We start from the raw sequence: 15,227 nt of genomic DNA, 5'->3' as shown, positions 1-15,227 counted from the left end.
TCTGAAAATGTAGGCATGCTGAAAGCAAGCGTCTATGATTTATAATTTAACTAATGCCTGCATTTCTTTTTCATGTCTTGGCTAGAAGGGGGAAAACTCAAAAGTCCTCCTCACTGAAGCTAATCTAATATGGTATTTTTAAGGGCAGGTGGTCAACAGGTTTTTAAAAAGCATGTCGCTCTCACTCTAGCTCTGTCTAACTCTCAACACCCCCCTCCATCTCATGCTACCTCCACTTTGCAACACGCTTTCATGTTTTCAAGCTCTCATACTGCAAGACAGGGAAAGAGGTGTGATAATGAAAACAACCCCCTTTCCTATCTACGACCTCTCTCTCTCCCACTCTCTCTCTCTCTCTCTCTCTCTCTCTTCTCGTTTCGCCCACTAAGCTCCATGCACTCAGGGGAAACTGATTGTCTGGCGGGCCGATCCGAGCGCTCGCAGTGGATACTGGAGCCATTTAAGTCCTTTTTTATTGAGGGAACGAGGCATTTTTAATGGGAGTCGCACCAATGAACTGTGCAGGCCCTCAGGATCTGCATGCACAGGGGGGATCTTCTACTTTTTTAATACCACCTACATGCTGAATCTGAGAAAAGGACAGCAAAGCCAACCTGGTCTAGCAGGTAAAAGCTAGGATACACTTTATTTTTTCTGGGTGCCATTCTGTTTCGCACATGGTAGAGCGCTCTGTCTTTCAAAGTATACTCTTTTGACCACGACCTGCTTTGTGATATATTTTTTTGCATCAACACCGGGCCCATGCGTTGACGATGCGAAAAAACACAGAATGTCCACGTGTTGAGAAAAAATAGGCTGCACGTGGCACCCAGTACTGTGCTAATGAAGAAATTCACGATACACAGGCTGTGTGCAAGATGTCCAGCATGTGGAAAACCGAAGTATACTTTGGCTGTAACTATCTTCCTCCATTATCTCCAGTAGTGATGCGTCACAATAGTTGACTAGTCATCCAACAACTTGTCGACTAGTGGGGTTGACAAGTTTACCTAAATGTTTTGTTTTGTTTGACATTTTTAGCGCCGGTGCTTCAATTAGCGTGCTGCTAATGCGCTGCACTTTAGTTGCTAGACAGTAAACCATCTCTGTAAAACCATATCTGAAAAGTTTGGCCATTAAGTTGTCTTATTTTTTTTTTTGAGCATGCCACATTAGCCAATGCGTTTTTTAAGAGGGTTTGCCAAGTATAAAAATGGTCCAACTTTTAAAACACATCTCATCACCCCTGTATTCTATTCCATTCCGTTGTGCTCAGTCTAGCTATTTTTGAACACAAGCATGTTTTTAAACGCACCTTATGTAAGGACCCCCTAAGAAAAATTTCTGCTCTGGGAAAAGTGAACACAAAATCAGCCTAATTATACAAGGCTTCCATAGGACTGATTTGTCGACTTGTCAATTTTGAAAATATGTAAGGGTCAACATTCATAGTTTCCAGACTGCTGGTCTGCTGCTCAAGGGAATGGTTTCAGACAGTAGCCCGTAGCCTGTCTTCTATCTCTGGCTAAAACTAGACATCTGTCTGCCCTGCAGCCTTTGACCAGACTGTGCAGTCCATATCAAAACAACAGCAAAGATACAAATACAGATACTATAATCAATTACAAACACACAGATGTCTTTTACTTATTGTTATGAGATTGTGCTTTACTGTCAAAGGCAAATGGAGGAGGCCAGGAGGAGTGACTCTGTGTGTGAGAAAGAGAGAGATTGAGAGAGAAAGAAACTGTTCATTTCCTCTTGATTTCAGCACCAGACCCCTACTGACTGGTTCTCAATAATAAGTTCAGAAAGAAAGTGGCAAATCCTGCTGAAATTGGAGGGAGGGAATCAATTTAATCAGCCATGGCAGTCTCCATCTCTCTTTAGCACTCTACTTCTCTGCTTTTATTTTTTCTCTCTAACATACATCACATTCCCACTTTTGATGGGTTAATTTCTGATACATACATACATACATACATACATACATACATCCAACCACTCATCATCCATCCCATTTAATTGTCCATCAATCCATCATCCATCTGGTCATCCACAATACACCATCACCTGTTTGTCTGTCCATCCATTCGTCCATCCGTCCGTCCGGCCATCCATCCAAACCTTGTCATCCATTTCACTGTACACTTGACACAAATATATCAGATAAGGGAAACAGATATCCTTTTGCACAAAACTTGTCATTTCCTCCTGTTATTATTTACACAGGAAGGAGAAAGCAGAATGACACCATGCTGATCTGTGAGCAGCAGGAGGAACATGCCATCCTATTACCTTTAAGCTGCTCTGCTAAGAGCTGAAACTAAGGAATAGTGGTTAGACCTTGCATGTTTGTTTGCTCGTCTGCCTGCCCTCACTGTAATCAGCTTGTGCCTGTGGAATACCGCCATGTCAACAAACAGAAAGGAAGGCATATGGAACATTATAAAAGTAGAACAAACTCCTTTCCCTCTCTAGTCGTCCCTTTCTTCTCTCCCTCTCATTACATGAAGAGCTCAACCAGTTTAAATCTAATCTGAGGCTTTATGCAGAGCCCTGGGATCTTCTGTCGGACAAAAACGATAGGCTGTTCTATGCTTTCTTTAATACCGGAGCCTGTCTGAACCAGTTTAGTTGGTCTGTAAAATTCCTGTGAACCCTGAGCAAACATGGACACGAACACACACACACACACGCACATGTTGGGTTTCCATGTTTTATGGGGACTTTCCATAGACATAATGGTTTTTATACTGTACAAACAATTTTATTCTATCCCCAAACCCTAACACAACCCCTAAACCTAAGCCCCACAACAAACTTTCAGCATTTTTACATTTTCCAAAAAAACATAATTTAGTATGATTTATAAGCGGTTTTCCTCATGGGGACCGACAAAATGTCCCCACAACGTCAAAAATGTTGGGTTTTACTATCCTTATGGGGACATTTGGTCCCCACAAAGTGATAAATACACACACACAAACACCCCTGCATGCACACACACACCCGCACGTACCGACACGCACCCACCCACACGCACGCACACCTGCACCCACGCGCGCACACACACACACAGACACAGACACACACACACACACCGTGGCAACCTGAGGATTTGTTCTGCATGTCTTACTTGTGTGTGCGTGTAAAATTCACATATGGCAAATGAGCAAATTTGTTTGTGTGTTTGCATATGTGTGGGTCTGCAAGGACATCCACACCTGAAAATGTTTAGATAACCTGAGGGCTAGAGTTGAGTTTCGTTAGTGAACCTAAGAATTGATATCAACTCAAAATTGGAATCGAAAGCTTGTGAACAGGAATCTAATTGAAAAATCTGTTATTATTACCCAGCCCTAGAGCAGCAGAGTAGTATATAGAACAGTTGAGTAGAGTACAAGTTTGTGAGGGGTCCCAGGCACAAGGATAAAAGCCAGCAGCACTTGATTCAAGGGCACAAATAACAAGATGTTAACTATTCATGTCTAAACAATGCCACTGTGAACTAAGTGAAGCTTCTTGGCGCATGAAATGAGTGTAATGCTAATATTTTGGGGGTCATTCAAGCTGATGTCATGAATCTCATCATGCTGATAATAAAAAAACAGCCTGTGTCAAAAGAATACAGTGTGAAAGAAAAGTTTCTAGTCAAAGTTCATATATTCATCCTCATTGTCATCAGAATCTAACAGCAGAGTCAGATTTAATTATTCAGTCTGAGAGAGCTGGCACTTCACCATGACATCATTTTTAATACACTTTGCCAGCGACAATTGGCAAGATAAACCAGTCTGCTCTCAACCAGCTATGCAATTTATGATAAGAAGGAATCATACAACCCCAATTACGAACAAGTTGGGACAGTATGAGAAATGCACTACAACTACACATTATATGATGTTTTTGTTTAAATATAAAATAATTTCATAACAGATGATTGCTCCAAAAAGACGGGCAATTTAAGACTAATAATGATTTGACGAGTTGAAATAACAAGACAATGTGAAACAGGAGATGTTACACAGGTGAGGCAATTGTATCATAGTATAAAAGGAGCCTCCAAAAACAGCCTAGACTTTAAGAGCAAGGATTGTTCGAGACTTGTAAATCTGCTAAAAGATGCTTCCGAAAATAATCCAGCAGTTTGAGAACAATGTTCCCCAAAGACAAATTGGATGGATTTTGGGCAATTCACCCTCTACAGCGCACAATATAATTAAAAAGGTTCAAGGGATCTGATCAAATCTTGGTGCGTAAAGTGCAAGACGAAAACCACGTCAGAATGCCTGTGATCTCCGATCCCTCAGCTGTCCCTGTCTTTAAAAACGTCATTCATCTGTAATGGATTTCATGAACATGGGCTTGGGTTTACTTTAGTAAACCTTTGTTAGCCAACACTAATCCACAGATGCAAGTTAAGACTTTACCATGCAAAGTAGAAGCCCTACATCAACACTGTCCAGAAGCGCTGCTGAATTCTCTGGGCTCAGTCTCATCTTAGATGGTAAGTAGAACAGTGGAATTTGTGTTTTGTGGCCCAACAAGTCCACATTTAAAAACATCTTTGAAAACATAGCCTTTGTGTTCTCTGGGACAAAGAGGAAAAGGACCATCCAAGCGGTTATCAGTGTCAGGTCCAAAAGCCAGTGTCTGTATGGTCCAGGGGTGTCTCAGTGCCTATGGCATGGGTAACTCCCACATCTGTGAGGACACCATTAATGCAGACAGATATGTAAAAACTTTGGAGCAACATATACTGCCATCAAGCACTGTTTTTTCCAGGGACATCCCTGCATTTTCCACTTTATAAAATTAATAAACTTGTGTCTTCATTGCCCAAATGCTTAATATGTTTTATTAGAAGAAATAGTATTGTTTCACAGTGGTAAACACTCGACTGTCCTAACTTTTTCGGAGCTTGTTGTAATCATCAGATTTGAAATTACTTCACATTTAAAAATAATAATTATAACAATTAAATTCACAAGGACAAACATAATATAATGTGTAGTTGTAGTGCTTTCAACAAAGCAAAGGGTGAATACAATTTACAAATCAATCCTGTTTTTATTAGCATTTTTCATACTGTAACCAACTCTTTCGGAATTGCGGTTGTACAACAGAAATGCCAAAATGATAGTCAATTGCTAAAATCTATATTTCAATGAACAGATGAGTGTGTGCATCTACACAAAAGATACTGTGATACGTTTTGCTGCTTACATTTGCGGTTGATGTGTTGCGTTGGCTCAAGACTCTTGTTGCTGCTGCAAGCAGCCGTGGCGTGCTGGGGTGCAGGATTCTGCCTCCTCTGCAAGCAGGCCAGCATGACTGCGAAGACGCAGGTAAGATTCTACAGCCCCTGGTTTTCCAAGGCCAACCTGTGGAAAAATGAAAATATTGAACTGTTAGCAATGTACCATCAATACTGCAGGCAAGACTATTGGAAATACACTGATCGAAATGGTGAAAACCTGATCGCCTTTTGAGAACCAGAGGAATTATGAGTAATTAACTTGCAGGTTAATTACTTATGGCCAATAGAAAAGTAAAAAAAAATAAAATAAACACTATTATAAAAATTATAAATATATATATTTATAATATATATATTTATCTGAATATATATATCTGAATATATGCATGTAATTTATGCATTGTAATTTTTTGTAATTTTTTATATTTAATATGTAACACAATTAGATCAAATAAAATATATGTTACTGTAATAAAATGTTTACACTTATTATAGAGAAGAGAAAAATTTAAATATTTATAACCTTTTGTATATTCATAACACTTATTGTAGTGGAGAGAAGAGATTATGGTGAAAGGGGGGTAGAATCAGGAAAATGTTGCAAGCTGGATTCAAAGTCACCTGCATGAGCTACAATTTGTCAATATGAAAAAACATGTGCACTAACCACCAAGCCACATCTCTAACATGTAAATCTTTCATTGAGTTCAATTAACTCACACCAGGGAAGCACAGAAGGAGGACACACAAATACAGGAGTGTGTGAGGTGGAGGCTTAATGCGGCTCCGGCTGCCTCTCGGTTCTGTGGGCTGAATTACAAACACACACATGCTGCATCTCCTGGCCATCCCAAAACACCACCTGTCAACAGCCCATCACTTATTTCCATCAACAGAGGAATAAAAAAATCCATCACCACTTCAAAACACACACACGGTAAGAGCAAACCATGCGTTGACCTGCGGGAAAGACTTTCTAGGTGCTGATGTGTATTTTTATGAAATGGATGGGTAAAAAACGACAATAAAAAGTGTTTGTCTGAAGTTCAGATGGTGACAGCAGAGAGGGTTTACTAAAGGACTAGAGGCGATTTACAGGAGCTTGTCAGAGTGTTTGTTTGGTCTAAATGTCCATATTGTCTATGTGTGTGTGTGTGTGTGTGTGTGTGTGTGTGAGTGTGCATTTTTGGGTGGTTTACAAGGAAACATTTTTAGGTTACAAACTGTTAATCACTAATAAAAACACACACTAAACTGTTTTTTCGAAAATGTAAAAATCCAGAAAGTTTTTTGTGAGGGTTAGGTTTAGGGGTAGATGGGATTGAATCTATAGTTTGTATAGTATAAAAATCATTATGTCTATGGAGAGTCCTCATAAGGATAGCTACACCAATGTGCGAGCGTGTGTGTGTGTGTAACATGCTGATGAGTAGGGTGGGGTGCAAATGCCAAGCGCACATCAGGGCAAGTGACGGGCGTAATCAATCTCCCCCAGGACATAAATCTCTGGCTGTATTCCTCCTCTGCCTCACTCCATCTTCTGTTCCCTTGCACAAGATGAGGAAGAGAAAAAGGGGTGAGGTGCCAGGCAGGCGGCAACAGGAAACAGCAGCTATGGTGAATGTGTAAAGGGGCTACATTGCTGCCCACTACCAGAGACTCATACCAGATTTCACACAATTCTGGGAAGCACTGCAATTACTGTATCATAGTAAAAATGACCATAAAACTGCAGCATGTTAAGTGAAAATGGAGTAACCTCAGGTTAAGTGCCCAAGACTAAGGACAAGGTTGTAACTCAAGAATCTGCCACTGTACTGTACGAACCAGCAACCTAGCTCAGAACTTTGATTTCATCAACAATGTCCAAGCAACATGTACAGTACTTCGGTCTTAATTTACTCCACATCAAATATCATTAAGTCATTAAACAATTACAATAACTTCATGAAATTAATATATTCATTTGGGTAAATTTTCATCACTGTTAATGGTATGAAGTGTTATAATTCCTGTTGTGGAGTGTGTTTTCTGGAAGGACTTGTTGAGGCTAACAATGTAATAAGCAAAAGTGCACATATTCAGACATTTTCTATGAGTGCTGTTAATGCACAAGTGAAACATAATTTACCCAAGTAGAACATATTCCTGGATCAACATCCTTATTGGTCCTGGCTCAACATTCCGATCAACAAATCCGATTTTAGGCTTTTGACTGGAGTGAGGAGCTTGAACAACATAAAACTGATTCACGCTAGCGCCATCTTTGATTGTTAATGGGAATGGCAACGAGGCTGTGAGGGATAGACTTACCATCTCTTCAATGGCATAAATGGTATAAAGCTGTATAAACCAGACAACTCCTGTTGTCTGAAGTTCTTTGTATACTGAATATTCTAGGACAGATAATTTATCAATGTTATGTCCATGGAAAGATCCAAAAACAATTTAAACTGCAGTGCAGCCCATTGAAGAGACTGTTAGTCTATCCCTCACAACCTCATTGTCATTCCCATAATAAAAAAATCAAAGATGGCGCTAGCGTGAAGAAGGTCTATTCATTTTAACCTATCATCCCTCTGCTTCTGGGGGTTGGTCATGGTTAGGAATAGGGTCAGAGTTAGTGTGATGATTGCTTGACAGGAATGTTGCTCCAAGACCAATAAAGGAACACGTACTACTTTGCTCAATCAAGTCATACCAAAGGGCAACTGCGCAAAATACAGTTTTGTCAATGGTGGCGCAATAAAACGAAAGCAGCTCAGCAAGAAACAATGCCTGACAATGCTTAACTACCCATCTTATCAGTCTGACTTTCAGAGGGAACAAAACCTCAAACTGCAGACAACAACCAAAAACACACAATCCAAGAGCGTGCTGAATCGCTTTATTGACAAGAAAAATCTGTGTTATTTAAAGATTTCAACTCGGTAAACATCTCTCTCTTTTTCTCGCTCTCTCATCATTGGCTTTCTGTCACAGCAGGGAAATGGATTAGCCTTCCTCAGACTTGGTTTTCAAATAATCTGCATGTGAATGTGAGCAGATAATGGGGAACGAGCTTGACGAGTGATTTTGGTCGGTCTGTCGGTCAATATTTATTTATAATACACAAGCATCCACTTTGAAATTGTGTAGCTACAGTATGTCAGCTAAAGTGCTTATCAGTCCATTTGAATAAATCAACTGCAATGGCAATATAAACTCCTCCTTCGCAATCTCCATCACTACAGACAACATTCATCGCTGTCTCTATACGGTCAATAGCTGTACCAGCTCAGCATGATGAACGGCAAACAGTTTAAAGATTTAGAGATGTCCACATTACTTATTTACTTTTATGCACGGTTATCAATGTCTGTTATCACAGTTACTAGATAAAACTAGAGGGTTTTTAAACTGTCATTGGAAGAAAATATCATGCGTAACCCAATGTCCTAAAAATGGTGAGACAGATTCTAAAAGATATGACTGAACCCTGGTACCATGATAAGATTTAGAAACCCAGTATGGTAGTATCATTGAAACTGAGAGAGTACGGATTCAGTCTGGCAATACGGTGCATTATTCAGTTTCCACAATGAAAGTGCTATTGAATTTGTAACAATATATAGTACAGGTACATACACCGTTTGTGTGATGCATGGTGAGATCTCTAGTGGCCGAATTAACCTCAAGCTGGCTGAGGCCGCTATATTCTCTGAAGTGCACTTTTTTCTCTGAAGAGTTTTTTGAGAACAAAAAGAGGTGTAAGTGAGGATAAAAGAAGACAAGATAAGCCAAAAAGCCTGGTGGGGGAAAAGAGGAGAAAAGTTTCCTGATTTCCTGTCTATAAAATCCAGACGGTCCTTCCATTTCAACCAAAACAGATTCCCTATAGGGCAAGTCTCTGTATATTGATGTTAAGGAGAGAGGGTTTGCATTTGTCCTTGATAACTGAGAGAGAGAGGGAATGATGGGAGGGGGGGTTTCTCTTCCTAATTGAATGGTGACCTGCCAGCTCATTGAGTGTGTGAGAGAGACAGAGCCCCATGCAGTGCTTTTAAAAAGCCTGTGTGTCTCCCCTCTTAATAAGCCCAAACAAGTTAATCCAATCTACACACCCAGAACCTTTTCTTCAGCTTTAACAAGCAGCCACTACAGTCCCCCATAATCCCTCACACACACCACACTTCTGAATGGAAAGCAATGAAAGAGCCCATTAGAGGGACAGAGAGTTAATTTTAGCACAGAGCAAGCACACATACACTTAAGATAATCAACACCGACAGCAATACTCCAACCATGTATCTATTATATAAAAAACACATACAGGCACACACATATTTTTACCTACTAGCTATGGTAATGGGAACACACCATAGACTTATTTCGTTTTTTTTATTTAAATCTAATTATAATTACAACAGACTAGCCCTAACCCAAACCCTAATCCTACCCCTACAAGAAAACATTCTGCAATTCTACTGTAAAAGACAAACCAACAAATAATATTCATGAATATTTTTTACTGGTTTGGGATGCCCACAAAAGGGGAGATTTTCAGAATTGAATTATGAAAGTTTTAAAACTTTTTGATATCAAGAACCCCCAATTATGATGATCCCCTTGCGAGGGACCACTTTTACAGTTTTGCCTCTGAAATTTTCCCTGGACCCCCCTAGCATACCCTTGCGTCCCCCTGGGGGTGTCCGTACTATAGTTTGAAAAACCCTAAACCAACCTCAAGGAACAATTTTGTATATTTTGCAACTAAACTCAAACACAAGATGTGGGATTCACTAGACATGGCGGGACATTAACAAAATCTGAATAACGCATCAAGTCTTGCGCGCACGCACGCACAGACGCACACACGCACAGACACACACAAAACAGTAGGACATGGAAAAACATGGATGCTAAACAAACAAACCTTCAGAGTGGCCATCTGCAGATGGGCACGCTCTCAGAGACATAAATCCAACGATTGTTAACAAGACTGCATGTAGATGCACACACATACACACAGGACTCAATGTTTCTGAAACAATACTAGTCTCTGGACACAAGAATTCAGGTAAGCATCTAAAACCCATAGAGCACAAACATTTCTGCTAACAAAAATACACATATACTCACACTATACATAGAATCTCATTCAATAACTAGCTTAACAATATCCACATCTGCTACAGTGTTTTCTCCATTCCAGGGTCAAAAACAGGTCAGCTATTGTTGCGAGTGTAAGCAGATGGAAGATCGTATATTTTGCTTCTCGAAGAATGTACACAAACATATTGTAGCAGTAAATTCTTCCTTTTCTGCTTTCCAAGCCAAAGCTCGGGCCGCATGCGGGAGTCGGATGATAATATGAAGTCTATCTCTGTCACAACACGCGAGACTGCACGCCTGTTATCTCGAATCATGCTACAGTAGCCCACATTAACGCTGTCACCACGGTGGCTGGAGCACCAGTTAATTGACCGCTGAGACAAAACGCTGAGCGAAATGTGTGTGTGTGTGATTGCAGTGGATGGGAAGCTTTTCCAAAGAGAGCTGCTGCTGATGTAGTCACAATATACATCCAAGATCCTTTTCTATCCAAACAAATAATGCAGAGACATTCAGATAGTTAGGCCATATTCATCTAGAGTAGCTACCTTATTTTTGTTTGATGCCGAAAAGAAACGTCAAGCATTTATTCTTTTTTTTTTCCCCCTCTGTTGAACACACTGAAATTGCATCATGCAATTTGCCTCATGCAATGAAAAATGCTAGATATATTATTATTATTCAATATATGTCTAATGTCGTAAGACTGAAAAGTTACTTTGAAGATGCATAACATTTCCATTAGCTTTTTGTATTATGTATAAGAGAAACACATTTTTAATTGCTGTAACTGGTTACATTTTCTTCTCTGTTTTCCACCACCTTTAAATCATCTTTTTTATACTTCAATAGTTCATTTGATCCTGGTACTGTGATGTGACAAATGAAAGTACAAATATTTCATGTAGTCTCTCAATAAATATTTCAGATTTTGAAATATTTCATGTTTCATGTTCACATGTTAATCATTTTTTGTAAAAAAAAACCACCTTTAGTACTGTGCATTTATTCATAATAAATCATATTTTTTAAGGTCTGGCCATAAAATCCTTTATAAGACCTGGCTGAAAAATAAACATGACACTAACAAATATCTTTTTTTATCAACATTACTTTGAAAAAACAAACATAATATATGTATAATTTTATAATTTTAGCGCTATAGTTTACAAATTATGAAAACTTAGGAGAAACATTTAGATCTGCTAAAGCCCTCACACATATCAACCCACAAATGAAAACAATGGTCATAGAGAAATGTCATGTTACTAAAGAATGCATTTAAATTACATTTCAAAATAAAAAAAAAAAGAGATAAAATGTCTGTTCTTCCATTTTCTCTATAAAGTATCATCCTATTCAGTGAAGAAAATTAGTCCTTCAAATATTGTAAATTTGCACGCAATAGCCAGTGCAAGAGCCAGAAACCTGTGCAGATAATCAATGGCAAAAGAAGAAAAAACTGAGTTGGTGCTGTTCATGATTGAGAGGGCTGACTCACAGATGTATTGAACCAAATATAATCAGGATCATATTTGCAGGTTCAGTTTCACGTATCACTGTTTTTATGAGCACTGCCTCCCCTGAACTGATGAGACACACCCGTTTGACACTTCAATAACAGTGAATAAAAGCAAACTTTACAGCACATTTTCATTGAATGTTCGGTTTTTATAATCGATTTCTATTTTTGTTGCCTAAGATGTGCTGAAAACATTTCTGTAACAACTGCGGTGATAATTTTTTTACATCTGTAGATTTGACCACACTCCACACAGCTAAGCAATTTTATTTAAATACATTTGATTGAAAAAGACGCGATCAAATACTCACCTAAACGGTGCAATCCAAGAAGTGTACTAAACTATTGTCCGAAAAGCTTAAACACATGCTCCGGTCTGGAAATGCTGTTTCACATGCCAATGAGCGCTGTTAAACCAAAGTCTGTCTACATAGCAAGTTAGTCCAGTGGCGGCCATCTTTGGAATTTCCCGGGAGACTATTTCCAGTAATGCTAGTGCAGCTCCTATCTACTTGAATAGGGGAACACCAAAATCAAAAAAATGGTTGGCCAAGATTACGATCAAAGAACATGTTTCAAATCAGCAGTAAAATCTGACAATTCTCGAATATTAAATTGTGCTTCTTTACCTCAAATTACCCTAAAAACGAAATTTCCCGGCTTGTATAGCTAATGCACATGCATGTTCTCGAGATGATTGACAGGTGATGTCTGTGTCTAAAAGGTGACTGGCTCTTTTACCTGTAAGGCGGGACATCCTTTCAACATCTGTTAGGTGCTAGATCTTCTTTGTTGGGTGTTCCAATTTGTACCATTCATTTTAATAAAAGTGGCCTGTCTCTGCTAAACAGTCTCTGGTTAAACTCACTGTTGATTGCTCTTTTGCACAGAGAGTGCTCTGGTTTTTCAGATGGCGAGGCAATTTTATAAAAAAAATCAGTCTGAGGGCCAGACAATGATGATTGGTGGGCCGGATTTGGACTAGGGCCACCAGTTCACTAGCCCTGGACTATAGCATGTCGTCCTGCAGGACTTATTAAATATTCAAAATTATTTCAAGTTAACTACTCCTATAGAAAGATTTTGGAAAGCTACAGCAATGTGTGCAATCTCTCCTATGCATGTAAATATACAACTGGAATAGACAGATCCCATGCAAATCCAAATAAAGGCACATCGGAGCAATTGGTTGTCATTAAGAAATAATAAACCAAAACTATACCCAAAAAGTGCAATCATACTCAAAAAGAACAGTGCTGGCCATCACACCATCACATATTAAACTCATTTACATCACAGGGACACTGATTCTATAACACTCCCATGGCTCAAAGGCATTCATTTGTTAGTGTGAATATTCAAGTGTCTTCTCTTGCCACATTTTGTTCATTGTTTGTTGTGCCGTTTGATCACAGCCTGAGGGGCTGAAGTCGGAAAGATGAGCTGCTGTCAACTGAAAGAGTGAAAAAGAGATAATTGAATTACACACACAGATGTTTAGCTGCAATAAATACAAGTTTAATGTACCATCTATAGTTCAAATCAATAGAACAATGAAGCCAACAAGTTTTACACCTCTTTAGCTTTGTGTACACTGCAGCAGTGTCATCGTTCTGATCTCAATTTCCCATGAAGCAGACATATCACCCTGCAGCTCTTGCCTGGCTGCCCACTATTGGGTTGAGCCTGGCCAATACCTGAATGGGTGACCCCCTGGAGGAAACTAAGGTTGCTGCTGGAAGAGATATTAAGGAAGCCAGCAGGGGGTGCTCACCCTGTGGTCTGTATTGGTCCTTATGCCACAGTATTGTGATGGCACACTATACTGTAAAAAGGCACCCTCTTTTGGGTGAGATGTTAAACCGAGGTCCTAACATTCTGTGGTCATTAAAATCCCATTGGCCCTTCTCAATAATTGCCTCCTAATAATCTCCATCCATTAATTGGCTGTATCACTCTGCTCTCCACCAATATCTGGTGTGTGGTGCACATCCTGGTGCTCTATGGCTGCCGTCACATCATCCATGTGGATGCTGCACACTGGTGGTGGTTGAGGAGATTCCCCCTGTACTACATAAAGAACTTTGAGTAAATAGAAAAGCGCTTTATATATGTAAGGAATTATTATTATTATAATCTGACATTTTTCAGACATCTTGAGATAAGAAACTTAAAAAGGTAAATACACCAGAAATATATTGAACAAATCTAAAAAATATATTTAATGAATATAAATAAAATGATATATAATTTTTGTAGCCATATCACACAGTCCTATACGACTAAAACCAGGAGAACCTGCTATCTATCATCAAACTAAATAATACATACAAATTTAAATATATCTTAAAATGATTATTGAAGTGTTTTATCAACAATAAATGCTTGAATTGTACTACAATTGACAATTTAAGAGTTTAATCTTGTGATATGGCTGATCCAAGTTCAGTAGAAGACTTAATTTTTTTTATACTATATTATTCAAACTCAGTTACTACAATAGCATGTCTATGCAGTGAACACTTTAACACATAAACTAAAAACATAAAAAGAGGATTCAATAATGATGGGGATAAAATATACTTTATTAAACGTAAAAATAATATGCTAAAATATGCAATATAACAATTAAAACTAGTACATTTTATAAGTCATATATACATTTCACAGTAACATCACCGGACAACGTAGACACATCGCGATCGGTTAACACAAGTAATATTTGATTCATAAAAGCATGACAAGCAATATAAAGTTCAACAACCCTACCAGAAAACATTTCCAAGCATTATAGCAGGTAAACAACTTCACCAAAGGGATAACAGATAAACATCAATCTAGACTGCAACGATGCGGTCCTGAACTGTGTGAGTGTTACTGAATTGAGCAGAACAGCATATTAAGTTTCTCCAGTCGGTACATGAGACAGACAACACCTCTTTCCTGTGTGTGCGGACATGACGTAATGATTCAAGGATGGACGTCATAAGCCAGTTTATGTACTCAATCAATAATGGCAATTAGTTCATTTTTAACCAAAAAAGCTTACATAGAGTAGCTTTAAGTTTTGAACTAAATAATAATTAAAAGCTAACTGAATTTTCATAAATTTGCAGTACATGTAATTTTCTAACACATTAAAATGTTTGATATCTTATTTGTCAGCATTACATTGGCCCTGTTCTCAAGATATCGGCATCAGCCATTAAAAAAAACCCATGTTGATCAATCACTACTATTAACCACACAGCAATACACTAAAAAACACTTAGAACACCTTAGCAACGTTACGGCAGCCACAACACCATAGCGTTGTTGTGGCAACTTTTGCTCCACTCACATGTTCTT

At 38.7% G+C, this 15,227-nt stretch overlaps 1 protein-coding gene across 2 annotated transcripts in view; it reads right to left on the bottom strand.

Annotated features, from left to right (window-relative positions):
* The window catches only part of fam222aa (family with sequence similarity 222 member Aa), a 63,736-nt gene that overhangs the window by 21,583 nt on the left and 26,926 nt on the right, over positions 1 to 15,227 (bottom strand). For both annotated transcript variants that reach the window (XM_052114487.1, XM_052114494.1), the window contains one exon: positions 5,230 to 5,387. In XM_052114487.1, coding sequence (XP_051970447.1) covers positions 5,230 to 5,335 — 106 coding nt within the window. In that variant the 5' untranslated portion in view covers positions 5,336 to 5,387. The remainder of the gene's footprint in view (positions 1 to 5,229; positions 5,388 to 15,227) is intronic.

Source organism: Xyrauchen texanus, chromosome 4 (genome assembly GCF_025860055.1).
Source record: "Xyrauchen texanus isolate HMW12.3.18 chromosome 4, RBS_HiC_50CHRs, whole genome shotgun sequence".
Classification (NCBI taxonomy): Eukaryota; Metazoa; Chordata; class Actinopteri; order Cypriniformes; family Catostomidae; genus Xyrauchen; species Xyrauchen texanus.
This window is presented reverse-complemented; position numbering and strand designations above follow the sequence as displayed.